The sequence below is a fragment of the Aspergillus ibericus genome (assembly GCF_003184845.1).
Source record: "Aspergillus ibericus CBS 121593 unplaced genomic scaffold BO80scaffold_2, whole genome shotgun sequence".
Lineage (NCBI taxonomy): Eukaryota > Fungi > Ascomycota > Eurotiomycetes > Eurotiales > Aspergillaceae > Aspergillus > Aspergillus ibericus.
In genome coordinates this window covers 1,161,946-1,187,504 of record NW_020292100.1, presented here as the reverse complement: position 1 = coordinate 1,187,504, position 25,559 = coordinate 1,161,946, and the positions used below count along the sequence as shown (strand labels likewise).

Genomic DNA, 25,559 nt, shown 5'->3' with positions numbered 1-25,559 from the left:
CCCCTCTCTGATCCTTTGGGCGGGGTTCTAAGAAATAACTGACAGCTCTCGGTTGACAGCGTTCATACAGAGAAGTCATGCGCATAGGAGGTGGTGCACACCCATCTGATGACTTCTAGGCAGCACAATTCCTTAATCAACTACCTGAGTATGTCAAATTAAGAATTGATAAGGTTAGTGATCCGAGATATATCTCCAGCGGTCCAGCCATTCGCATGAATCAGAACCAGGATAGCCAATTTCGGCTTTAGACTATGTGGACCTTTGGCTGACTCGGCACTCGGTTCATTATCCCACATATAGACTAGCAAATGCCTTACAGGGAAACATCCGATACATCTCCCCCATAATCCAACCAACTGATCACTCCAACATGAAACAAACCTATCCTACCTCCCCATCCACCCTCCATCCACCAAGACCACAGTGCCCGAAACATACGCACTCGCCCGACTCGCCAGAAATACTGTCACGCCCTTGAAATCCTCTGGTGTGGCCCATCGTCCCGCGGGTATCCGTTCCAGAATACTCTTTGCCCTCTGCTCATCGTTCAATAACGCCGTATTCATCTCCGTAGCTACATAGCCCGGTGCCACCGCATTGACAATTATTCCCTTAGAAGCCCACTCATTCGACAACGCTTTCGTGAGCTGCGCGACGCCGCCCTTTGCAGCCGCATAGGCAGGGACGGTTATCCCCCCCTGGAAGGAGACGAGAGAGGCAACGTTGATGATGGAGCCGCGGTGACCATGGGGATCGGGAGAGCGGTTGAGCATGTAGGCGCCGATGTCGCGACAGAGGGTAAAGATGGTGGTTAGGTTCGTTTGGAGCACCTATTTCATGCTTGTCAGTTATTGATTCTGGTAGTAGCGATCGGGGTGTGGGAGGGGTTAAGACCTCATCCCAATCACTGTCAGGGAAGAGATGGCTGGGATGTCGGCGTTGGATACCAGCGCAGTTGACTAGGATGCTGATGTCGTGACCATCGGCGAGGATGGTGGGTGTGAGTGCCGAGACGGATTCCTTTGACGAGAGGTCGGCAGTGTAGATGGTTGCTTTGCGGCCGAGGGATTCGATACGTTGTTTGGTTTCGGGGTTGGATGTGTCTCTCTACATGGCTTTCGTGTTATGCTTGTTGCAGGTAGAGGCGTGTCAGGCATACCTGGACGAGGATGATGTCGCTGCCAGCTTCGGCCAGGGCAATGGCCATTTGTTGGCCAATGCCGCGGGTGCCCCCAGTGACGAGGGCGGTCCTGTTTTGCAGAGAGAAGAGATCCATTATGCCAATTAGGTAGGTGATGGTGAAGATGTAGGTGAATTCTACGACATGAAGGGTATATGTACGGCGAGAATACCGATGCACCCCCACGCCCCCCGCATTTCGGGTGTCACTTTGTAGATCTCCGCATCTTACTCCTCACATTCTCCTGCATGTCTCTATGAATCTAGTCTACCATTCTCGAATCCCCCCATCCGGTCCATAGAACTCCTTTGGCAACCACGGCTCCGTCTCCCGGCTGATTCTCCTCACCATCTCCTCATCAATTTCCACCCCCAGCCCTGCCCCCGCGGGGGCAGCCACATACCCCTCTTGAATATCAAACACGGAAGGATTCGTCAAATACGTCGTGAGATCAATATCTCCCGCCTCCACATTATAATGCATCCCCAGCGACATCTCCTGGATGACGAAATTGGGGATCGAAAGCGCCACTTGCATCGAAGCCGCGAGAGCAATTGGACCTACCACTCACATTAGCCCTAGAACCCATAAATCAAGATACTTACTCACCGAGAGGACAATGCGGCGCAATCGCCACATCATACGTCTCCGCCATGTTCGCAATCCTCTTTGTCTCCGAAATGCCCCCCGCATGCGCAATATCCGGCTGCAGAATATCCACCGACGCGTCCTCCAGGAACCTCTTCGCATCCCAGCGCGTATACAACCGCTCCCCAAAGGCAATCGGAATCGTCGTATGCTGTGATAACTGCTTAATCGCTTCTGGATGCTCAACGAGTAACGGTTCCTCGATGAATAACGGCCGGTACGGCTCGAGTGCTTTGGCGAGTTGTTTAGCCATGGGCCGATGTAACCGACCGTGGAAATCAAGTCCAGCGTCAAGACCGAGAGCTTTGACTTGTTTGATGCGTTCGACGCAGGAGTCGAGTATGGAGGGTGAGTCGAGCCAGTTCATGTCTTCGGTGGCGTTCATTTTCACGCATTTGAGGCCTTGGGCGAGGCGCGCTTTACTGGGGGTTGTTAGAGGGGGTTGAGTTGGGACAGGGAAAGGGGACATACGCAGCTACTTCAACGTCGCTGGGTCGGTCGCCTCCAATCCACGCGTAAACTTGGACTTTATTGCGCACCTTCCCGCCTAGAAGCTGGTACACGGGTACGCCTAGTCTGCGACCTTTCAGATCCCATAATGCGATATCAATGCCAGATAGAGCGGACATAAAGACGGGGCCGCCGCGGTAGAACCCGAGGCGCCAGATAGTCTGCCAGATATGTTCGATGTCACTAGATTATCAGCATGGAAGAACATCACCAGCAAAATCAGACAAACATACTCGGCTTCATATCCAACAAGCCTAGAAATAATCTCATCCAGAGCACCCTCCACAGCCAACGTATGGCCCTCTAGCGTAGCTTCCCCCCATCCGAACTTCTCTTCCTCGTCGGTGACTTTGACGAAAAGCCACCGCGGCTTGACGCGAAAGTACTCGATAGATTTGATAGGAGCCATGTTGGTTTAGTGTTACTTGTGATGAAGCGAGCGTTTTCCATGTTGTAGCCCCTAGCTAGCTAGATAGGCATTTTAAGTACGGTATCACCCCCACTCGGTAGATATCCGAACCCCGTCAGGAATAGCCGTTGATCCCCCACGCGGGGTGGTGCGTGGGGGTACCACGAAATCCGGGGTGACACAGACACTCCAACCGGGAAAGTTCATTATTGGTGGAGGAATCAGATATCCGTATCCGAGGATTACTTGGTGCCTGCTCGCTGGGAGATGGACCGGATTTATGACTGTTATCCGTGAGTTAGCCGAAGTGGGAATGTTCCTCGGGTTATTGGTTCCCATGGCGCATTGGCTTGGTTTTGGTGATAGGTAGGTTCTGGGTTGATGATGGCATTGACGAATTAGAGGTTGAGATGAATTTTAGGGTGCTTTTGTTATAGGGTTGCTGGTTTGATGATGGGTGGTATGCTAGTATGATATTGAAAGAGGATGGAAGGTGAGATGCTGACTAACTGATAAATTGTTGATGATATAGATGACTTCTGTGATTGCCAGATTATTGAGAGAGGATGGGGGAAGGATATGAAAACATAGAGATAGAAACTGAGAAGAAACGGAACATATCGCATGATAATAGCCTAGCGTTAGTCGAATAGGCTTTTACCTGCCATCTCACTGTACTTTCATCCCCTTCACCTTCCGTAGATACTCAATGAAGCCTTTACTTCCCTCATCATCCGCACCAACCCTCCGCGTAAAGGCCCTCTCGATCTCATCCAAACTTTTCCCTTTAGTCTCAACCATGAACAAGAAGCTCACCACGGTTGTCAGCGCACAACATCCACCAAAAAGGAAGTAAACCCCGAAATTAATACTCTCCAACAGAATCGGACAGATGAATGCCACAAACCAATTGCAGACCCAATTAAAGCCATATGCTAGAGCCGTGGCCTTGGCGCGGGTGTGCTGCGGTTGGATTTCAGGCGCAAATACCTTGATACTCACTGCCCAGGTGCAAGCGAAGAACACTGCATAGAGATAGATACACACGATGACAATCCAGCGCGCTGCTCCGTGACGTGGGTCCACTGCATTGCTTGCGTACAAACCGTCAATGAGCATGATAGTTGTGGTTAGACCGATACCGCCGATGATGGTGTTGCTGCGTCGGCCCCATTTGTCGGCCAGGAGAAGGGCAGGGACAGAAACGACGACGAGAACAATACCCGAGATACCGGACGCAAAAAATGACGCCTCTGCGCTGGAAAGTCCGGCTTGTTGGAAGAGGAGAGGGGCATACTAAGACATGTTTACATTAGACTTCTCGTCTTTCGGTGGCAGAGAGAAGAGGAGACACTCACGTATAAGACCGCGTCAATCCCGCTGAGCTGGAGAAAGCCCATAAGAAAGATGGCCAACATAGTTCGGCCACGCACATCCTTTTTGAACAGGTCGAAAAGGCTACCCTCGGGGTATTTTTGAACTACACGTGTTGGCGACAGCGAGGGCGGCGACTCGTCATTGGAATTCTGAGCACCCATAACCCCTTCCTCAAGCTCTTCCCCAACACCCTGGCGGTATTATAATTTGACACCGAGCGTCTCCCATGCAGCATCTGCTTCCTCGTCTCTGCCATGAAACTGTAACCATCGGGGCGAGGGTGGAAGGTAGAGCAAAACTGAAGTGACAAATGCCGCAGCCAGACCAGCAAGGACGATAAATGGCAATCGCCAGGACATTGACCCTTCAATATTTGCAGTGCCATAGCATGTGAAGTATCCCGCTACTAGACCAAGACAGACCATGAACTGCGGGCCCGTTGTCAGAGGACCTCGGACACTCGGCGGCGAGATCTCACAGACATACCTGCGCAAACCCATTGAATCAGCTAGAAGACAAGCAATAACAGGGTCAACGGAATACGCACACAGTCAAGGTCCCAAAGTATAACCCAAACCCCATCCCCTCAACAACCCGACCTACCATGAACATGGCCAGACTGACAGCACCAGCCTCTAATGCGGCACCTGCACCGACAATCGCAGCCCCAATTGCAATTGCCTGCGGCCTACCCAGCACGCCGGCGGGTCGACCCGCAATAAAACTCATGAACGAGGCTGACAACAAGATAGTTGAGACGATAATGCCATGCACGATGGCAGAATGCGAGCCGAAATAATCGATGTAGTTCGGCATGACAGTGACCGGTCCAATGATACTGGTGTCAACTCTAACCATGGGTACGCGTGTCAGTTGAAGTATTCTCAGTCATCCACGGATGAGATTTTGAGAGGAAAATAAGGAAGCCTACCCAAGCAAAAAGCCTCCCATTGCTGTTAGGAGACTGGCCAGGATGTAGCGAGGTGGCATCTGCAGCCATGTAAACTTCGCCATGTTCGCCCGTTGATAGTATGCAGCGCGGATGGAGCCATTCTGAGAGGAAAGAAAAGGAGAAAGGTGACTAGAGCTTCAAATATGAATGCTCATGATACTCATGTAGCAGCCTGATCTTTGAGAAACAAAGAAACCATATTCCATCAGCCGTAAGGGGAAAATGCTTTACATGGTATGGTAGGAATCTGCTGGGAGTGGACATCTTGATATTAGGAGGTGCATGAAATTGCTCAGAGACCTCCGCAGGATTACCGTACTAGGAAACTTAAACGGTCACATAGGACAGATGGGGACAAAGTCGACTGCCGCGTAAAAGCTTCCTGTTTGGGTATCCTCACTAGAACTGAAACGGTAATTGACCAGGGTAAGATGGGTATAATAGAGATACATATCGTCTCGAGACGAGCAGTCGGCATAGTGTTCGCTTCTCTCATTTTTCTCTGGGTGACTTGATATCATACGGAGCAGACGCTAAGTTACTGTTACACTGGAATTATACCTTGGTCATATTAGCCATTACGCTCCTCATATTTCTTTTATATTTAGTCCAGGCAAATTAAGATTTGGCTCTTTAATCAGTTGCTGGCATGAAAAATTGCTGAAGCTTCTGCACTAGCCCGCCAGTGTGATAACCAAGCTCGATTTGAATATTGCTCAGCAGGACTAATACTCTGGTCTTGCGAACGATGCTGTCGACATGTTTGCCGGCTACGTCATTTAGCTGCTTGACTACTGTGCCATAGGAATCTTTAATGCAGGAGTTAAACTTACCGAAGTAAAGTGGTAGAATAGAGAAACATCGAACCTGGTCTGGTATATCCGAGATAGAGATGTTGATTATCTCAGTCGCATGCTCTTGGATCTGTGCCATATGAGGAATGTCCGGAGTTGAGCACTGTAGTCGTACTCACTTTCGGTATATATGCAACATCTTGCAGCACTGGCTCAGCGTACAGCATGAGATGGAGAAGATGATACCAAAGCATTGCCGCAGCTAAAGCATAATTAGACCACGAGTCCAGCTTCTCTTTCCATGTAGGCATACAGCAGCAGCATGCACATTATATATAATATTATCCAAGCAGTTCCATCAACAGATGCCGGTTATAGGAATGAAATTCGAGAGTTGGGAGACAGACCTGTCTGAGGGACAGCAAAATGGACTTTGGACAGCCCATCTTCGACCATTTCTCCATACCTTACCCCTCGAAAGTGTTGAGACAGACCTGTATACCAACCTTCCGTGTCCGTGAGTAGCTCCTGATATTTGCGGGGCGTTTTATCTTTATAAATCCAATTAACTGCTCTACCAATAAGCCATAAGAGTTGGTTGCTTAACAGATCTTCGGCGGTTTCTCCTTCCCACCAGTTGACATTCCAGTCCGACGGATCTAATTGCAGGACCGCCTGATCTGTGATTGCGATAGTAAGCTCGTGTCGAATCCAAAATTAAGAGTTTGCGCGGTCAAGACCGGAGGATCGAGCACTAATGCCTTGTAATTTAATAAGCTTCCTTGCGCCTTCATAGTGCCGGTGATGCTCTTGGCCCTGAGCAGCTAAGACCTCATAGCTCCCAAGGAGAATGACAGCTGTAAGTGTGTCTCTCAGTGGCTCACAGCTATTCAGTTGCTGGATCAGCAGATGAAGGGATGGACTATTGTAGTTTGTCGCAGCCGGCGCCCAAACCTCGCCAGAAGCACGTAAACACAGTTGTCGCGCGGTGAAAGCACATATGCAGCGAAGGAGCTCCGATGTCAAGGCTTGACGAGCAACCTCGCGGTGGTATGTGTCACTCAGGTCAAAGACATCCATCCATGTTGCAAGACCCCGCCAGTACTCGTTGAGGAGATGAAACATTTCCGAGGTGAGAGGCATTGTCGGCTGTGGTTTCATCTGGTGAACCGTCGTGACAGCCATTCTATCGGGGTTATAGTGTGATGATTCAGAAAGTACAGGGTCAGGATTGCTGGAATGAGAATGCTGCAAGTCCGGGCAGCTCGCGCGAACTATATCCGAAGTGGATGTTGAGGCCAGGGCCTGATCACCAGTTCGCATGCTATTCTCCGTCGGAAAGGCCTCCTGCTGATCTGATCCACCCCGGTCGGTCGAGCACCATGCCGAGTAGGCAATGAAATTGCTGGGCCAACACTCCAGTTCGAATCGTTCACAGTTGCTGCAAATGGGTTTCTTCTCATCGCAGCGAGTGTGCCGCGCTTTGCAGGCGAAGCTGGAAATATAGCTATAACGCGTCAGAAGGCATCAGCAGCGGCGCGAGACAAACCATCCTAATCATGAAGCACCATGGTGTCAGTCAGTCTGGGGAGTTTGCCAGGAAACTTCAGGCACCTGTTTTCTTGCGCGTTCCTCCTCTCCGTCTCTTGACGCGAGTGTCTGTTCCCATCGTGGTCAAATTTCGTCGTTCCCTTTCTCCAACCAAGATGAGCCGGACGGTTCTTGAGAAAATTGGGCCTGGCTTCTCAGACGCGATGTTAGCGGCAACAGAGAGAAACTCTGTCACTGTCAGGGGTGGCCATGCTGATGGTCACGTGTGTCCTTTCATGGCCATCTGCATCCCGTCTCTTCGGAAAAGCTAGACTTTCAAAGAATCGTATGTCTAGCCAATCTGTTTCGCTTTGGGGTGGCATCAAGTGAACAAGCATATATTCTTTCGCCTCCACTAAGTGAACGAACAGGTGAAAAGCCAGAGAGTAGCTGGATCTGAGTACGCTCTACCGAATGTTTGCCACCAAACACAGAATGAATAATCGCTATACAGAACGAATTTTATTAAATCCAACATTCATAATGCCAGAATCATAATTTACACGTCATCGATGACCGGACGAAAGTGCCGTGGGGTTCAAACCATTGATTATGATCATCCAAGACACCGGCACGATAGGAAATTAGATGATAGGACTGCTCCAGAGCTATAGAGAGGTACTATAGGTAGTTTCCTTTTTTACGAAAGACTGTCATTTAGACTTGATTTTATGAAGAAGATATCCTTGCCTTAGTCCCACAATCACGGCAGAAGTAAATCTGTTTGACCCACTGAGGAACTGTATTTCTTCTGTGTTTAAAAGATTCCTTGATCAATGGCAGTTCTCTTCCATATTCCAATAAGAAGGGAGTTCTCAAGATAAAGTTGGGTACGGAACGGACTGCAAAGTGATTAGGTTTCCGCTACTGGCTGTCACTATGTTTTGATCCGGCCCTGAGAAGTATCTTGACAACCCGGGCTGTTCCAGCATTCAGTTTCGCCATTTTGAGCACAGTTCTTCCATCCCAAATTTTCTGACATCGGAAGCAACCCAGCATAGTCAAGCTCCCTAGAAAAACTGACTACGCTGTGCAAGAGCCCTCAATTCCTAATGGCAGAATCAGTGATCTCTGTCATTCGAATACGAGAAATCTCACTCCGGACCGATCCGATGAATGCTTTTCAGAAGCTCAATGAAAGCTTGCTTGAATGATCCTTGCTAAGGCAATTTACTGTGATATCATCATAGTCATCCTCGTATAGCACTATCACTGCTTCCCTGCTCGTCTCGAAACTCCATAAATATATAACTGCCCCCAGCGGAGGGCTTCGAATACTCCCCATCCGCACCAAACCAACTCTCCTCATCTTCAGTTCTCAGCTACTATCTTCCACGCTTCCAAAATGACCACCGATACCGCCACCACCGCCACTACCACTAAGGACGAGATCATCATCCCCTTGCTGTTCTACGTCCAGCGCATTCAACGGTACCCTCCTCATCCACCCCCTTTGCTCCGATCTTGCTAACCCAGCCATATCATATCTCAGATTACTCTATGAGATCCCCTCTGACGACGAGGCTAACGCCCTAGTGACAGAGACCTTCAGTCCGGAAGCGAAGTTTGAGTGAGCTGCCCCTCCACCTATATCTACTTCATCTCCATATAAGCCAGTCCCAATCACCTAACGAATACTCTCCCCTCCACAGATGGAACTCCGAACCCATCGAGCTCGACGGCTTCCGAAACTTCGTGCAAGAATGGCGCTCCCGCTACACCTTCCTCGACTTCGAGTTCCACGAGGCCGTGGCCACCCCCGACACCACCGACGACAAAGGCCGTGGGGGCACGGTTGGGTTCGGGTTGAAGGGACGTGTGCTGGGCAAGGAGGATGGCAGGATGTATGAGGGGAAGGTGCAGTAAGTTGATTGCTTTCTTGAGGAAATTCTTTGGCTAGGTGGTGGTGGTGGTGGTGGTTGTTGTTGTTGCATGGGACTGACAGTGGGCTAGTGCGATCTACAAGGTCGAATGGAAGGGCGATCGTCGGGTGATTACGAAGAGTACGCAGGTCTTGCAGGGACCGTATGTGGTTGATGATGAGAGATAGGTGATTGTTGATGAATTGAGCTTCATCTGGTGCAGGGTTTCTTGTACTGGGTGGAAGATCTTGATCTATGAGGGAATATGGGTCCGCTTGCGGAGCTCGAATGTTACCTATCTTGGATTTATGCTTTGATTGCGCAGGGTTGGAATCGGGAGTAGTGATTCATCGCCGAGATCTCTCCAGAATGTCCAAGTCATTTTCTTCGAGATAGCTTATCAATCTCTTTTAGCCGAGGAATCTACGTAGGTCCGTGATTGACCGGTCCAGACCAAAAGGTTGAAACACACCTAAAGTTTACTACTTCCGAAGAGAAAAAAAACCTATAACAACATTAAGCTCTATCTCGGCCTGAACACCTACACCCGCAGACCATAGCAACAAATATCAAAACCAATGCTAGAAACCTGAGATACACTGAATTAAATCACCAAGCTAGGCACAAACATCAAATCCAACCAGGCAAATGTAAAAAAAAAAGTGTACAACAAAAGGTCCTGCCTCAGGATCTCCATTGTAAAGCACAGCGATATTCCTACTCACCTTATATCTAATCCAATCTAATCACATAGATCCCGCTTCACAGCCCCCTTTCGTCCTTATATTACTCTAGTCTCTTTTTGACAGAGGCTCTCAGTGCCTAGATTACCCAGCAAGTGGGGTCCCGTCTCAAACTTCTGTCGTCAATTTACGGTAAATCTCAATGGCTTCTTAAGATCTACTGATGTCGCATTGCTTGGAGAGACGGGCTAGTTACCTTTGAAACTGGATGACCATGTAGATTCCGAACAATACCTTCGTTAGATTATTACGGTGACGGCGTTCTCAACCATCTCCCTTCATTCCATTCCATAAAGCACTATTCCGGCTGAACGGGGCTCACATGTCCAAGATCAGGCTCTAGATACCTCCCGGCCTCGGAATCACATGTCCCCACTATTCTCTCTCGGCAGGGACATCAACTTTATTAGATTAAATCGATCCTACAAGAAAGGAATAAGAACAAGCTACAAGGGACCCATCCCGCCCGTTCAGCTGCGGGGTTCAAAAGGAACAGGATGGCTAGTCCGAATGGGGTAATTTTGAAGAATATCAGCTCGCTTGATTCGTAGAAGCATTGGTAGTATCATGCGGGGACTGAAAGGGTCCATCACATATAATGAATTAATTTAATGAGTGATATTCTCAATGTCACATCGGAGATGACAGGCGGGAAGGTGTGAAGCGGGGTTCAGTGGAAGACGTGATCGAGCGAGCTCTGATGTCTGGTATACCATATAAATCAATAGATTTTGACTTCTTTCCTCGAGAAACGGAAACAGACGGCACTCACTATCGTACATTTCCCTATACAGCCTCGCAGCTAACCCTCAAAATGATGACCCTCACCTCCCTCCTCACCCTCCTCACTGCCACAACAGCCCTCGTAACCGCAACCCCCTCCCCAATCTCAATCCCCCATCCGGCAATCAAGCTCAAACGCGACGCCACCAGCGTCGTCTCCGCCGTCAACACCATCTCCAGCCAACTCCTCACCCTCAACACCACCGTAACCAGCTACCCCGGCGGCATCGAAGGCACGCTCTCCGCTCTGCAGATCCAAGCCGAAACCATCCAACTCGAATTCGACCTCAAGACCGCCATCGCCGTCACGCGCCAATCGGCCAATTTCACCGACGCCGAGTCGCAATCGGTCGCCGAGGCCTTCGTCACCCTCGAGCCGCAGATTGCGTCCACGTTGGATAACATTATTTCGAAGAAAGCGGATTTTGATGATGGGTTGTTGGGGATCGCGTCGTTGAGCTTTTTGGTCAAGTTTGATTTGCAGGAGTTGAGTGCTTTGTCGAGTGCGTTGGGGAGCGCGGTGCAGGGGAAGCTGTCTGGGGTGTATGCGCAGTTGGCGCCGTTGGTGTTGGATGAGATTTCGAGTGCGTTTAAGAAGGCCATTGCGGCGTATTAGGGGGTCTTTTTTTATCGTTGGGTTTGTTGATATGGTATGGGAATAGATGAGGCAATATGCAATCGATCGACTATTCCTCGGTCAATACTCATCCGATCCTGTTGATTGATGTTGGAAACGAAGAATTTGAAGCAGAGATTGGGGAGGAAAATGGAAATGCCAGGCTGAAAAAAAGTATCTATCAAATTGCTGGCTACCGGTCATTCCTATTTAGCAGGAAAACCGACTGTGGAATCGGATCACCCACAGTAGAGTATCGGCGCCTTCCAGCTCTAGATCACACTAGATAAATAGTCTGTGGCTCACAACCATCAAAGATAGAGGTCATGCCCATATCCCAGAAATGCTGGTAAAAGCCAATCCGCTCAAACCGCGGTGTTGCCTGCCCCGGGCCCGTTGTGCTCATTCGCAACACCAGCCCGGCAGACCGGACTCCCAATTCGTACTGATCCGGAGGGGAATACAATGGCTGGTCGCCCCTCAACAACAGCATCAAAAACACTTTTTGCTCTTCGGGATGCTTCCCCGACTGATCTAAGAAGATCGTGTGCCTCTGGTATCCATCCGTACTGTTGGGAACGTGGACACCCCTCAGTTCGAATGTCGCCTGGGATTTGGCCGGTTTGCTTTCGGGAAAATTCTGATGGAAAGGATTCGGCCGTGGCACAGTAGCTGCCTGCATCTGGGCCTCTTTGATCTTCGCCACAAGTTTCACATAGCCACCATTCACTTGATCGACTGCCAATTGCCCGTAGCTGTCTTTGTACTTGGGGATCAATTTATGCTCGAGCACCTGAATCTCCGACTTTGGACGATGAAGATAATGTCCAATAAATTCAACTTGCCCATCATTGGCACACCATGACCAAGATGGCGCCCGATATTGCCCAGCACGGGTCAATGGCTTCCGTTCTCTTTCCCCAAAATATCGGTCGGCGCCAGGGTTCATCGCGTAGCGGGGCGCCCAAAGAAGACCATAGGCCAGATCCTGCACCCATAGTCCAGCGATGTACTGGTCGTCCAGGGCCAAGGAATGCGTCTGTGCGATACCAGAAAGAGCGGGCAGTTTATCGCTTGACACGGATAGATCGCGACAGGTGTAGTCCTCTACGATTTTATACCAGGCCTGATAGAATTTTGCTTTGTCGGATGTCTGTCCAGAGACCTCGGTACCTGTCGCTGCTAAAGTTCCGATCTCCAGCTTATCCAGCGACTTGTGACGTCGGGGCCGTTTGATATCCTCGATGTCGCGCCCATAATCGATTTGCGTAGGGCAGGTCAACAAGCCCAGTCCAAGCATATCCGTCACGCCGATGTAGAGTTTTCGTGGCGATAGTAGTCGTTCCTGTAACGTCCATCCTCGAGTGTTCCATGCTGACGAGTCTAGCTCGTCCTCCGCAGCTAGGAATTGATTCCAGACGAGGTGGTCCAATTCACCTGTGTATGATAAAGGCTGGACGAAGAATGTGCCGTGGATCTCAGGGTGATTTTCGACCGAATATGCAATGGCGACCATGGGATCAAGGTTGGGCACAGGCCGCTCCAGGACGCTGTTAAGGGGTGTGTCTGTGGCAACCAAGACAACTGTCAGGTACGCTGACATGTAGATGCTGTGCATCTTGGCCGACTCTTTGGCCCAGTCTTGCCGAGATTGTTCCTGTTGGATCTTGAGCAGATCCTCATCGACGGTCTTATTTTCTTTTTGGATGATACAGAGACTGTCAATCCACAAATAGAAAATGTCCAACTCGCAGCAAATGTCGACGACATCACTGAACCCCTGCGGTAAAGTTTCCGTAGCGTCTGGCATAGCATCTAGCTGGGACGGCGGTAGTGGGATCTCCTGGCAATGCTTCTCCAGGTTGCTAGGCATAGTAGTGAGGAACTCTTTGACGCCCCAGCGGTAACTGAGCGCGACGTATTTGATACTTTGGGTGCTCACTGGAGAGTTCGGCCCATACGTGGTCTTTAGATTTTTGGTTTCTACCAGACGCAGTTTTTTGCCGCTCTCATCTCTAGTAATCTCAATAAGTCTTGAAGGCAACCTGTCGGATGTGGACTCCCCAGGGCGAATAGGTCTCAAGACGTGATTATGCTTTCCATCGCAATCCTTTAACTGATCTCGAACAGCCTCGACATTTTCAGCGGAGAGAATATCTTGTCCAGGATAAGGGTATGCGATGCCCAAATAGCGTGCAAGAAGGTCATCTATGGCTGTTAGCGCTCGTGATGATCTCATTCCAAGCCGGATCAATGAATGATAAAAGTCCAGGATGGCGACTCACCAAAGCGTGCACAGAGTTTGAAATAGACTAGACCATGAGGTCCAATCATGCCATTAGCAGGTCGATCACTTCCCGGTTCAAGGATATCCCATCCCACACAGATGGCGGCGAATTTACTGCCTTCGTTCTCTGAGGCTCTGTATGCTGCCAGTAGAGAAAGCTTCGTCACCTTGACTGTCAAATTTCTCTCACGGGGGACCTCCAGGAGCTTTTTATAATGACTTTCACCGATGCCCTTCAGCAACGAGTCCCGGAGCAGTCCACAAAAGCCACATCCTGCCTTTGCCGACTCTCTAAGCAGCGGCAAATCAGGAAGGTTATCGCGACAGTCATATGGAATAGTGATACATTGCTGCCCGGCCGGAAATTGCAAATGAAGTTTACCATTCTCTTCCTTTTCCGTGAACCCGTATCGACCCAGAGACTCTGCACTGAGATATAGAAACTTGCATTTCTCGCAAAGATTGCTAGGCATTTTCATGAAAGCTTAACTTGGGTTTGGAGGATTGACGAGGAAGTTGTTCAGCATTCATTATGTAGATGAGGGGAAGGTGGGGTAATCTCATAGTGTCCGCAAGACAACTCACCCGCCAGTCCAGACAGATGTTGAGCAGGGAGCTTGACACGTGGCGGGCGAGTGCTGGAGCAGGTATGGAGTAGATTCATGCAGATCTTCTGCTTGGGTTGTGCTTGGTGCAACTCGAGTTCGACATCTCAGCGTAGATTCATTCGTGTGCCGGCTAGTATGCTGGAATTAATTAATCTTGAACACAATGGATGTAGGGTGGACTTGGTTGCAATCACTAACTTGCATGGTGACTCACTTCTCCGCTGCAGATGGCAGTCGATGTCTGTGAGAACGAGAGCATTTAGGCAAGTCGTGGGCCCTTTGGGCTGATTCGATCGTTGGTAGCAGTAAGGTGCTCTTTATTTGGTCGGGGAGCGGATTATGAGATGTTAGCAAGTCTTCAATTCATTGGAATAGAAAGGCAAGGAGGAAAAGTGGGGATGATGATGAGGATAAGGGGAGAGAAGAACGGAGTACGGGAAGGACAAATACGGGCAATCATAGTGGCCATCGGGCAACAGGATGCTCCGTTTTTGGGCTATACTATATATAGATTACTATGGAAAATTTCTATGTACCTCGCCCAAGATTTACTCAGGAGAATGGTAGTCAGCATTAAGTTAATATGGTGAATAAAGAGCAACTCCACCGAATAAACTCCAGAAAGAAACAGCCAGATCCAATCCTAGGAACTAAGACCATTCAGCAAGAGGTGCCCTACCAGTTGCCATTTGATAAATCCTCGAAATCCACTGGAACAGGTATTGATGTGACAGCTGCCCTGGCGCACTCATCGGCATCCCTGTTCCATTTTCGAGGGATCCTCCATAGATAAACCTCTCGACCCTTCTTGGCCCAACCGTCCACGATCTGCAGCAGAGTCTGCCACAGATCCTTATTCTGGACCGGCCTCCCCGTCAGGTTTATCCACCCATTGGACATCCATGTCTGGAGCAACCGAGTAGCACTATGGACCACGTATGTCGAGTCGGTAGCGACCACGATGCTCTTGAACAGATCCCCATCCTCGTGCAGGTAACTCAGCGCTGCGATGACCGCCCGTAACTCTGCTCGATGGCTGCTTGGCCTTCGGGCCTTCCCGGTTGGCCCAGTGGCCTCCAGGCGCGAAGAAACCCGACCACTCGTGGGACGGTCTGGTGCAGGGGGTTTGAAAACGAAAGACCAACCGGCTTTAAGTTTGCCTTTGCCATTCTCCAAGCAGGCCCCACCTGCGTAGACGAGATACTGGGAGGTGTCATGGATTCCAATGAATCTTTGGATACCAGGGTGGTCCTTATGGAACACCAACCGAGGTCTAAAAAGAACCCGCGGGCTGACTACAGGTTCGGGGGGAAAGAACCTTTTGGGCAGCGCAGGGAATCTCGGTTTCGGGTCGTCGTCCACGGCGATCAAGATGCCTGTGGGCGCGACGGAAGGCGATGCAGCAGCTTCCTCGCTGCTCGAGTCGATTATGGTCGACTCGTCCGAGGTATCAACGCCGCTGGAACAGAGACCACTGACATCAGACAACTCGCAGCTTTGGTCATCGTTGCCGGGAATCGTATCGCGTTGCTTTAACATGTGGGAGCTATATTCGCCATCTAGTTCTTGCACGAAAGTGTAGTCAACGCAGCATTTGGCACAGGTCACGAAACCATGTGCGCCGCACAAAAGTTGGCCATTGGCCAGTCTAATGGGCGAGTCGCGAGCGTTGCCAATCATCTTCGAAAGGCGTATGTATGACAGGAAATAAAATGACGTATTTGGTAAAACTACACTAGAGAGTGGGTAGATTGGATGGTTTGCATAATCTGATGATCTCCAGAAGACCCAAAGCGAAGGCCTAGACGCCCTTTTTATAGGGCAGAGAGGTGACTAATCCACATGACATGGAGGGAGTGTTCCTTTACTCTGTAAAAGATAATGAGGTGAAATCCGGGGAAGTGGCAGATAGAAAAAGGAAGCATCCGGCAAGGAGCCGGCAACAGTCGACAAGAACCAGATCGATCATCGGAAGAGACAGGCTGGAGGCGGGAAACTCCCGTCGGATTGTAGCAACAATGAGAATATGGTGCTCCATGGATTAGATTGCAGGGATCTCATTTGATACAAAGCCAGATTATCGCTATGATTGATAAGCACCACAACTACCCATCTATCAACAATGTCTACCCTGACTATCAACAACCGCCAGGCAGGCAAGGACCTCTTAAAATTCCCGCTGCCCCAGGAACCCTTTTAAGCCACATTATTTGACAATGGAACTTTTTAGGACAGGAGACACACAAAGGGGCTATACCAAGCCTACAGCTCTTGCAAGGGCCTTACTGTACCTCCTCTGTCCCCCATTCTATCCTATAATAGTCTCAAATGAATCATCATTCATCACGTCAACCCAATGCACAATCGGAGCTTGACTGCGCAGTGGGCTACTCAGTAATATCTGGTCCGCCTGAGCCCACTTTCTCTCACCATCATATATGCCCGGTGCACGGTATCTAACCCAACATAGGACGCCAGATTGTTGAGTCTAGAATCAACAAATAAACTCCAGTACGCTATATCAACTTGTCCCCGTGTATGAGTTAGTACCGGAGCAATGCTAACATCCATGTCTTCAACTCTCTGAAACTGAAGGGTACTCCCCGCTATTACAAAAGCAGGCATTTGAGTCGCCCTCGTGCCAGAGGTTTCTGGAATCATGGCAATAAGCGTGAGAATAGTGATTGCCAGAGTATTTAAATGTTTTCTGTGGGTATCGTAATCCAACTCTCGTTGGAGGTGAAGACTGCAACTCGACGACCCCGGTTGGTCCGGGCGTAGCAACTCGGGAAATACTCGACACAGCGTAGCATAATCGATAGATGATAGGCTCTTCCTAGAATGCGAAATTGCTTAACGGGTGTAGATAGGTCACCTGTACCATGGAACTGTTCTGAAGAGGGTAATCTGTACCGGCATACTAACTCTTCTAGATGCTTTCCTTGCGATCAAAGTTCTTGTCGGTCTTCCTGGAGGGAGTTGCCCAAAGCCGGTGAAGTTGAAGCCCGCCGTAGATGGTATGTCTGTCGTGCAAGGGAGCCGATAGTAGGTACTATCGGATGCTTGTTTCGCAAGTAATATAGTATAAGATCAGACTAAAAGGCTACCTAGCTGCGAAGACACTTCCGTAGCCTGGTATTATATAGCAGGTACTCCATGCTAATCTACTCCCATGGCTGTCCAGTGGCGGTAATAACCCAGGTCTGCTTGACAGTTACGATCTTCTCCAAATTCCACCGCGGACATTAGTCCTTTTTCTAGGCCCTCGTCTCCGCCACTCGGCCTCCTTGACCCCTTCGAGAATCGGTCCCTGGATTGTGGACCGGCCCACTTCGCCAGCAAGCAAGGAATTACGTATACGGGAGCTGGCTTACCTGTGCCTAGTGGTCACTGTCCTTGGTCCGTTGCAATTGGTGCACTCCCACGTGCATGGTGGAGATTTAGGACGTTTAACCTTAAAATTCCCTGCAGAGGACAGTGGGCATGTCAATCTCTTTCACACGCTGGGGCTGTTACAGGGCGGAAGAATTTCCCTGTGCATAGCGGTATCGCCGGAAATGTTATTCCGACCGTAACATGACCCGTCACATGATGCTTCTCTCCTCGCACCGGCCCAACACTCAAGGCTGTAGTCTACATCAATGCCTTCTCAAGTCTCAACAGCACGGCACCGTTGGCTCATCAGAAAGCGGGGCGGAATACTCAGATCCCGGGCCCTGCGGTAATTTCAGGCGATCCATTACCTCAGGTAGTGGACTCCATTACGCAGTCAAACCCAGTCACCAGCACAGGAACAGGCTTGGCAAGGTGGTGAATCTGACCATTTGAATTCCTTGGTCCCCTTCCTTCCCTTACGGAAACTGTCCGCAGGTGGGGCACCACCCAGTGCCAATCTTATCAATCAGTCACAATGGACGAAACGTGACCAATGGAATGCCGCCGCTGCCGCAGCTTCATTATTATTAGCATATGGTATGCTCCAACGAGACGAGTTTTTCACGCCTGCCAAGCAGCCCATCGCACACCCAAGGATGGAGACTTTCCTCGATAGGTGTGCATTTGCGAGAATCGGAGAAACACGGGCATCTTATCTGATGCTATCTGCTTGGCAGCATGGGTCCTGATCGGTGAGAAAAGAAACTTTTAGCTTGTGTGGGCAAGCTTGGCTTCCGTCGCTGCGCCGTATAAAAGCTATGGAGGTCCGTTTCTCCCCTGCGTAGCTTGCATTTTATTTTCCACGACGATCGCTTCATTGTTCCGTGCCAAGAGGAGGACAACGTGTGCGAGGGCTAGAAGGTTGACACGACAGGTCACCCCCGAAATAAGATCCGGGTCGGAGCACACGTGCAGTATGGCGATCGAAAAAGACACAACGGAGGTTACAGCGGGAGAGGCCGCCACCTCTTCTTCTCTTCATTCGAAAGACAACACCACCGATAATGCGGACGGCAAACGCCCACCTCCGTTGCTCGCCAAGCTGATTGCCGTATTGCTCATTTCGTGTATTAGCTTCGGGTCGCACTGGAGCAGTGGCGTTACAGGCGCCATGAAGAGTACCTTGAAAAAGGTAACGTGACCTGCGGAGACACTGCAGGAAACGTCTAATGGTGTGGCTATAGGAACTGCATATCACAAACACCCAATACTCCCTCCTAACAGCAAGCGAGGACTTTATGGCCACCGCTCTTCTTCTCGTTGGTGGTATCATAACAGATCGAGTGGGAGGCGCTCGTATGTTTGATCCCATCTTTTGTCCGCCTCGAGCTGGAATCACTGACCTTTTGCAGGGATGATTGTTTATGGAAATGCCGTTTATACCATCGGTTCCATCTTGGTCGCCGCTGCGACCACAGTTCGATCTTTCAAATTCATGATCGGGGGGAGGATTATCCTTGCCTTTGGTGATATTGCAACCCAAACGGCTCAGTACAAGATGTTTTCATCGTGGTTTGCGCCGAGTAACGGATTCGCTTCCACTCTCGGATTTGAACTGGCAATTGGCAAGGTAAGCTGGCCGCTTTTGCGACGCCGGAAGGAGGCTGACCAGTACAGATTGGAGGTTTCGTTGGAAAGTCAACAGCCAACATTATCGCCAAGGTATGAGCCTTTATGCAATTGGAAATTCCCAATCTAACAACATCCTAGAACACGGGCAACTTTGCCTGGGTCTTTTGGACCTCTGTCTTCATGAATCTTTTCACAAACGCCGCGACATGTTTCTTCTGGCTATTCAACCGTTACTGCGATCGGAACTATCGGGGTCGCCAAGATACTGCCACCCAGGAGACCCTGACTGAAAGGAACAAGAAGTTCGAGATTCGGAAGATGTTCCAGCTCCCGTGGATGTTCTGGGCAGTTCTCGCTTTTTCGATGTTCCAGACCAGTACCGCTAGCGTTTTCAGCTCGAACGCTACAGAACTGGCCGAGAAACGGTTCGATGTGGATGCAATCAAGGCCGGGTGGTACAGCGCATTGGCTCAATATGCTGGTGAGTGAATCACTCATGCTGTTGGAACCTTCCTTGACCGAATATAGGTTTTTTCCTTGTTCCCTGCCTGGGAGTCTTCATTGATGTTCTTGGCCATCGTGCCTCTGTTTGTAAGTGACGAACTCCACCATTTCGATCCATGGTTACTGATTTGCATGTTTAGTGTGCGTGTGTGGACTGGGCATCTTTATCAGTATGGTACTGGTGAACTTCGCCGCAACCAGCCAGGGGACGGCGGCAGCGTTCGGGATATACGCGGTTGCAGTGTCCCTGGGTCCGACATCAATTATCGATGGCATTCGCACGACCCTCTGGCATCAATCTGTTTTTGGCACCGCGTATTCCCTCAAGGTTACCATGAACAACGCGTAAGCCCCCCTAGCGTCCAAGATGAAAGGCAAGCGCTAACCCTGTTCAGGATGACCATAATCATTGGCATCATTACTGGTGCTCTCCAGGATGCTGATAATGATTCGTACCACCGATCTGTGCGAGTCTATCTTTTCCTCGCTATCTGTTGCTCGATCATCTCCATCCTCCTCCTGGTCGGCTCGATGGTCGGCCGCAATCTGGCTCCCTTGCAGTGGACCCGCAAACAACGCCTTACCATTGGTCCCGAGTTCATCAGTGAGCTTCGGGAGTACCATCTGGTGACACACTGCCAGCGTAGTAAGATTATCTCGATCTGCAGTTTCACCGGACTGGTGCTGCTTGTGCTGGGAAGTTGGGCGGCGTATATCTGGGGAGCCGTCACAGGGAATAGTGCCTGAGGATGGATTAGCAATATTCGTGATGTGTAATGATATCGAATCGTAGCAATTAGAACCCTTTTAGCAGCCAGATGATAGACGAAGTAGTGGCAGGAGTAGATGCGAAGGCAGAGAGTAAGTCGAGTAACTCCAGTAAGTGTTGGGGGAACCACCACGCTAGGCTGGATCGGGTCTAGCCGTCCACTGGCTCGGCGCCCGCCAGGATCGCCGGCTTGTCGACTCGGACAAATCCCAGGGACGGTCCTGTTCGTTTCACGGAGCCAGCTTCCAGACAAGTCGGCTTCTTGTCAGAGTATCCTGCCTTCATGGCTGACAAGCCCCAGCAATTATCGCAGTGCTTCACGGGCAAGCAGACGGTGACCAAGGCAGCTCGACGCCTTAGTTCATGTTCGTCGACCATTGACATTGTTGGCCGACTAGAAGGCAAACAGAACCAACTCCTTTCAATATTCATGAGAGAATCAGTTCCTCGGTTCGACCATCTTGCTCAACTTTCTGTTCAGTGATCCCCCGTTGATCACTCACCTTTAGCTCCGGGCTCAAACACCCGGCGCTTCACGTCAAGGCCTACCCGCCAAGATCATCGGGATAGACTTGATGCCAATGCGTCTTCCACCCGAAATCATCCAACTCATCATTGAGTCGATTATACCACCAGACCCGCCAGTGGCCTACCCTATCTTCTCCGGGGAAATTGATACGCTAGTTAACTTGACGTTGGTTTCACGGTTCACTTGCCAGATCGCGAGGCGTCTTCTGATTAACCACTGTCTGCTCATTGACCACGAGGACTCCTTGAAGAAGCTTCTCGAATGCAAGCCAGCAGCCCTAATTGATGAAAGGTTTGTTGGACCCGGGGCAGATATCCAACAGAATGTTACCACTGGACTTGTACTGGCCCTGCTCGAGCCCGACAAGCCTTCTGTGGCGCAAAATATCGATACGCTCTCATTCTACCTCTGTCGCCGTTTGACCCGGCTGGTGGTCGATTTGCCAATGCGCTTCTTTCACCCTGCGCTAGATGGTTACGGAGTCCGCCCAATGCTCCGTAAAGCGTTCTTACGCTTGACACAGTTGGAGGAATTCTGCTCAGCCGCAGACGATCTCTGCCTTGACACGCTAGGTCTGCCTCAGGTCTGGGAAACGCCTTCGGATCAGTTGGATGAAGAGGACTACGAACCAGCGGTGTGGTCCCTCTGGCCTCGTCTGCGCCGCCTCGCACTGTGCGAAGTTGATGTGACATCTATACAGTTCATCGACGGGCTCCGTCGGTGCTCGAATTTGACGCATCTGGTACTTGTTGCACCTTATGGCTTGGATCGACCTGTCCGATCTGGCTGGCAGGCAACCGATTTCTTGCCATCACTGGAACGGCTTTTGATTGTAGATACAGCCGATGAATTCGAGATGGTGCAAGCCAAGGATCACCTTGGGGAAGATTCGGGATTTGTGCGACAATTGTTCCAGTGCTACAAGGACCGAGAGAAGGAAAAACAGCAGGACTGTAGCAAGGACGAGACAAGCGTGAGTTTCGACTCGCTTGTGAAGAAAATCGCCTTCCCAGTGCCCACGTATCGCAAGGGGGACGACGACATCATCTGCCACGGATGGCTTCTCGACGCGAGTATTGACGGAACCATCTGGACTGAGCCATATGGGATCGGCAGGCGATATCTGACTTACGATTGAGGCGGTTTCGTGGTCAGCTTGGCATGCTGTGTAGATCTGCGCCATGACCGCCCGGCCTCGGCTCTGCGGGGGAATCCCGCCGGCTTCCTAATCGTCGGCCACTTTCACTCCACTCCCGGATCTCGCGGAATTCCTCCACATTGCTGACCCGGGAGGGGTTTTCTTTCTGACCATGCTTCCTTTTCTTTGTTTCCCCTTCCTCCTGTGCAACCCCGGTTTCCGATCCCTCTGGTGGGTGAATCCCGCTTCAGGCCAACCAGCACAGCCTCCGCCCCGCTTGACTCGAGCCGTTGCTGCCTAGTCTATGCAGTTACAATCAACAAATCTCCGATTCGTTATTTCCAACGACACGAGTCCATCAATATGCGAGGCTCTGCCGATAACCGAACGATGGACGGTGTATGGACCTGCCAGTTTTGCACTGCCGTCTTCCATCGCTTAGACCATCACAAGCGACATACAGCTACCCGTATGATAGACTCATCCCTTGAAGCGATAGCTGTGTGGTGGTGCTGATGATTGCATCCAGACAGCGCGGAGAAGCCCTTCAAATGTGGATTCTGCGGCTCTCAGTACAAACGAGGGTGCGTATGTTTAGGGTAGAGGAGACGGTACCGTGAACTGACGTTGGAACCCCTGCGAAGAGACGTCCTGCGACGACACTGGAAATCTTGCTCCGCTCGTATACGCACTGGCCAGGCCATCCCCGGGCCTCGCATAGGCGGCAAAGAACGTCATGCATGTGATGCCTGCGCAAAGCTTAAGAAGTCCTGCGATGGGGGGCAACCATGTATCGAATGCTCCACACGACGGAAGCCCTGCACGTATCTGCGGCTCCAAGACAGTGGAGGACTCCCGCGCAGCCAGGGCACGGACTCCGCTCTGAACGAGAAGCCATTGCCCCCAGAGTCGACCCATCCAGTGCCGGCTCCGGAACTCTCCACATGGAATCTTGGGCCTCAGACGTTCTACCCGGATCGTGAGGCTCGCCTGAGGGCTTATAGACTACGTAACATTGTCCTGGACGAGGGACAGAGTTAAGCTCATCGTCTAGATGGTTGAAAAGTGCACTTAGGAGGAAGACGGGACTCTCACGAGCATGGAAGAATCAATCACTGTATATAAACATTTTGCATAGAGAAGGAGCCTGAACTTCACTTACCAGGGTGCTGATTTCCTGCCATCGTGCCTGCTAATAACCATATAGTGGAGAACCACATCAGGTGAAGTGATGGCCCATGAGTCGTTGAATAATCGCTGATGGGGCGATACTCAGGAAGCCGGCTCAGCTTCTCCTCCGGCGGGATCCCCCCACCTCCATCATCACAGCTCTGATTAACAACCACTCCAACTGACCACTGCTGAGGCTCGGCCTATAAAGGGTTCGCTCATCCTAGGTATGTTTCTGCTCCTCATCACCTTCAATCATCACGTTCCACGAAGACAGTTCCATAGCAAAAAAACAAGCCGCTCACCATCATGACTACCGCACAGGAGGCTCGCGTTGAAGACCACTTCAACAACTGGCCCAACGTCAAAGGTGTAAGTACTCCCAACTGGCACATGCATTCTTACTCATACCAACAACCCCAGTTCGATGCCAACTACGAGGAGAAAACGCCCGTCGAGCTCGATGTCGAAGGCCAGATTCCCGCCTATGCTGCGGGTGTGCTCTACCGCACTGGACCAGGCAAATACAAGGTCGACACCGTCCACGGAGACACCTTTCGTGCCAGTCACTGGTTCGACGGATTCAGTGAGACTCATCGATTCCAATTGGTCACTCCGGACGCCACGCACCCATCAATGCGTGTTTTCTACAACTCTCGCTTCTCGACCGATGGCCTCATCGAATTGGTGAGACAGACCGGTCACTTGGGCAAGCTGAGCTTCGGCCAAAAGCGAGACCCATGCAAGACCATCTATCATAAAGTCCAGTCCGAATTTGAACCCGCTGAGCGGGAGCCTGAGAGCCCTGCCCACGTTAACGTGGGAGTCACCCTCAGCGTCAACATGCCAGGTCTCGGGGTGTCTTCTTCACCCAACGGAGCCGGTATTCGCTGGGACACGTCTTCCGGAATCAAGACCTTGCACGCCAAAACCGACTACAACATCTTCAAGCAGCTTGACCCGCAGACCCTGGAGCCAATTGCCCTTGCCACGCAGCAAAACCTCCACCCGGACCTGGATGGCCCCGAGACAGCCTCGCATGCCCGTTCCGACCCCAAGACCGGCGATGTCTTCAACTACAACCTCGCCGTCAAGCCATCACCCATCTATCGTGTCTTCCGCATATCCGCCTCAACCGGCGAAACCACCATCCTCGCAACCTTCCCCGCCACCCCAGCCTATCTCCACTCCCTCCTCCTCACAGAAGACTACGTGATCCTCTGCGTCTGGAACGCCCACCTCTCCCTCCCCGACGTGGGACAGATGAGCTTCCTCGACGCCATCAAACCATTCGACCCAACCGCCCCAGCAATGTGGTACATCATCGATCGCAAGGCCGACAAAGGCCTCGTCGCCACCTACCAAACGCCCCCATTCTTCTGCTTCCACACCATCAACTCCTGGCAAGAACCGTCCACCACTGACAAATACAAAACCGACATCATCGCCGAACTAATCACTTTCCCCAACCTCGACTTCCTACACAAACTCTACTACGAAAACCTCCTCTCCGACTCCCCATCCGCAAAATCCATCTGCCAGGCACAAAGAACCTCCGGCTCCACCTCATCCATCACCCGCTTCCGTCTCCCCGCCATCCCCGACACCCCTAACCCCTCCCCTTCCACCACCCCCATCCCCGCAATCCTCGAATCCTCCCTCTGCAAACCCCTCTCCCCCGAACTCCCAACCATGAACCCAAACTACGTCACCCGCAAACACCGCTACACGTACAGCGTCGCCGATCGCGGCGAATCCACTCTCTTCGACAGCATCATGAAGCTCGACAACGAGACCCAGGAGACGCTCATCTGGGCTCATCATGCCCAGTCCCCCGGGGAACCGATTTTCGTTGCGAACCCTGACGGGCTGGAGGAAGATGATGGCGTCTTGCTGAGTGTGGTGTTGGATGGATTGACGGGCAAGAGTTATTTGCTTTGTTTGGATGCCCGGGATTTGGCGGAGTTGGGGAGAGCGAGGGTGAATGGGCCCGTTGCGTTTGGGTTTCATGGTCAGCATGTTCCTGTGAGGGGGGTTCCGACGGGGGATTATTAGATGGGGTTGAGATTGGATTATGTTG

General features: G+C 50.9%; 11 protein-coding genes across 11 annotated transcripts; 5 read left to right on the top strand and 6 right to left on the bottom strand.

The window, feature by feature from the left end:
* Positions 1–250: 250 nt before the first annotated feature.
* On the bottom strand, positions 251–1,297 carry BO80DRAFT_372244 (2-deoxy-D-gluconate 3-dehydrogenase). The gene is made up of 3 exons (XM_025716520.1): positions 1,163–1,297; positions 898–1,110; positions 251–833 (listed from the first exon to the last, which is right to left on the bottom strand). The coding sequence occupies exons 1-3, from the start codon at positions 1,277–1,279 to the stop codon at positions 390–392; spliced, it is 774 nt and encodes a 257-aa protein (XP_025580266.1). The 5' UTR covers positions 1,280–1,297; the 3' UTR covers positions 251–389.
* A 77-nt stretch (positions 1,298–1,374) lies between these two features.
* On the bottom strand, positions 1,375–2,789 carry BO80DRAFT_372241 (mandelate racemase/muconate lactonizing enzyme family protein). Its single transcript, XM_025716519.1, has 4 exons — positions 2,575–2,789; positions 2,303–2,524; positions 1,793–2,253; positions 1,375–1,743 (listed from the first exon to the last, which is right to left on the bottom strand). Exons 1-4 carry the CDS (start codon positions 2,748–2,750, stop codon positions 1,451–1,453), a joined length of 1,152 nt encoding a protein of 383 aa, XP_025580265.1. The 5' UTR covers positions 2,751–2,789; the 3' UTR covers positions 1,375–1,450.
* Positions 2,790–3,503: 714 nt separating this feature from the next.
* On the bottom strand, positions 3,504–5,123 carry BO80DRAFT_336138 (general substrate transporter; the record flags this gene model as incomplete). Its single annotated transcript, XM_025715194.1, has 5 exons — positions 3,504–4,046; positions 4,109–4,318; positions 4,340–4,613; positions 4,675–4,977; positions 5,059–5,123. Coding segments are annotated over 5 exons (1,395 nt in total), but the record flags the coding sequence as incomplete, so codon positions are not given.
* A 521-nt stretch (positions 5,124–5,644) lies between these two features.
* BO80DRAFT_490234 (Zn(II)2Cys6 transcription factor) lies at positions 5,645–7,601 on the bottom strand. Its single transcript, XM_025723625.1, has 7 exons — positions 7,488–7,601; positions 7,423–7,426; positions 6,614–7,380; positions 6,281–6,553; positions 6,053–6,135; positions 5,913–6,003; positions 5,645–5,849 (listed from the first exon to the last, which is right to left on the bottom strand). The coding sequence occupies exons 1-7, from the start codon at positions 7,540–7,542 to the stop codon at positions 5,713–5,715; spliced, it is 1,410 nt and encodes a 469-aa protein (XP_025580263.1). The 5' UTR covers positions 7,543–7,601; the 3' UTR covers positions 5,645–5,712.
* Positions 7,602–8,808: 1,207 nt separating this feature from the next.
* On the top strand, positions 8,809–9,513 carry BO80DRAFT_440673 (uncharacterized protein; the record flags this gene model as incomplete). Its single annotated transcript, XM_025721137.1, has 4 exons — positions 8,809–8,894; positions 8,956–9,033; positions 9,116–9,325; positions 9,417–9,513. The coding sequence occupies 4 exons, from the start codon at positions 8,809–8,811 to the stop codon at positions 9,511–9,513; spliced, it is 471 nt and encodes a 156-aa protein (XP_025580262.1).
* Positions 9,514–10,798: 1,285 nt separating this feature from the next.
* On the top strand, positions 10,799–11,786 carry BO80DRAFT_421130 (cell wall mannoprotein 1 family protein). Its single transcript, XM_025718532.1, has one exon. The coding sequence runs from the start codon at positions 10,883–10,885 to the stop codon at positions 11,465–11,467; it is 585 nt and encodes a 194-aa protein (XP_025580261.1). The 5' UTR covers positions 10,799–10,882; the 3' UTR covers positions 11,468–11,786.
* Positions 11,745–14,227, bottom strand: BO80DRAFT_397268 (HET-domain-containing protein; the record flags this gene model as incomplete). Its single annotated transcript, XM_025717373.1, has 2 exons — positions 11,745–13,675; positions 13,753–14,227. 2 exons carry the CDS (start codon positions 14,225–14,227, stop codon positions 11,745–11,747), a joined length of 2,406 nt encoding a protein of 801 aa, XP_025580260.1.
* Positions 14,228–15,037: 810 nt separating this feature from the next.
* Positions 15,038–16,042, bottom strand: BO80DRAFT_475049 (ribonuclease H-like protein; the record flags this gene model as incomplete). Its single annotated transcript, XM_025723197.1, has 1 exon — positions 15,038–16,042. The coding sequence occupies one exon, from the start codon at positions 16,040–16,042 to the stop codon at positions 15,038–15,040; it is 1,005 nt and encodes a 334-aa protein (XP_025580259.1).
* A 2,671-nt stretch (positions 16,043–18,713) lies between these two features.
* Positions 18,714–22,309, top strand: BO80DRAFT_344810 (putative MFS transporter; the record flags this gene model as incomplete). The annotated part of the gene is made up of 9 exons (XM_025715294.1): positions 18,714–18,929; positions 18,982–19,093; positions 19,150–19,367; positions 19,415–19,459; positions 19,508–19,850; positions 19,898–19,960; positions 20,014–20,218; positions 20,248–20,519; positions 21,186–22,309. 9 exons carry the CDS (start codon positions 18,714–18,716, stop codon positions 22,307–22,309), a joined length of 2,598 nt encoding a protein of 865 aa, XP_025580258.1.
* Positions 22,310–22,665: 356 nt separating this feature from the next.
* BO80DRAFT_421128 (uncharacterized protein) lies at positions 22,666–23,472 on the top strand. The gene is made up of 3 exons (XM_025718531.1): positions 22,666–22,778; positions 22,839–22,893; positions 22,954–23,472. Exons 1-3 carry the CDS (start codon positions 22,673–22,675, stop codon positions 23,348–23,350), a joined length of 558 nt encoding a protein of 185 aa, XP_025580257.1. The 5' UTR covers positions 22,666–22,672; the 3' UTR covers positions 23,351–23,472.
* Positions 23,473–23,788: 316 nt separating this feature from the next.
* BO80DRAFT_344808 (carotenoid oxygenase family protein) lies at positions 23,789–25,534 on the top strand (the record flags this gene model as incomplete). Its single annotated transcript, XM_025715293.1, has 2 exons — positions 23,789–23,851; positions 23,903–25,534. 2 exons carry the CDS (start codon positions 23,789–23,791, stop codon positions 25,532–25,534), a joined length of 1,695 nt encoding a protein of 564 aa, XP_025580256.1.
* Positions 25,535–25,559: the final 25 nt, after the last annotated feature.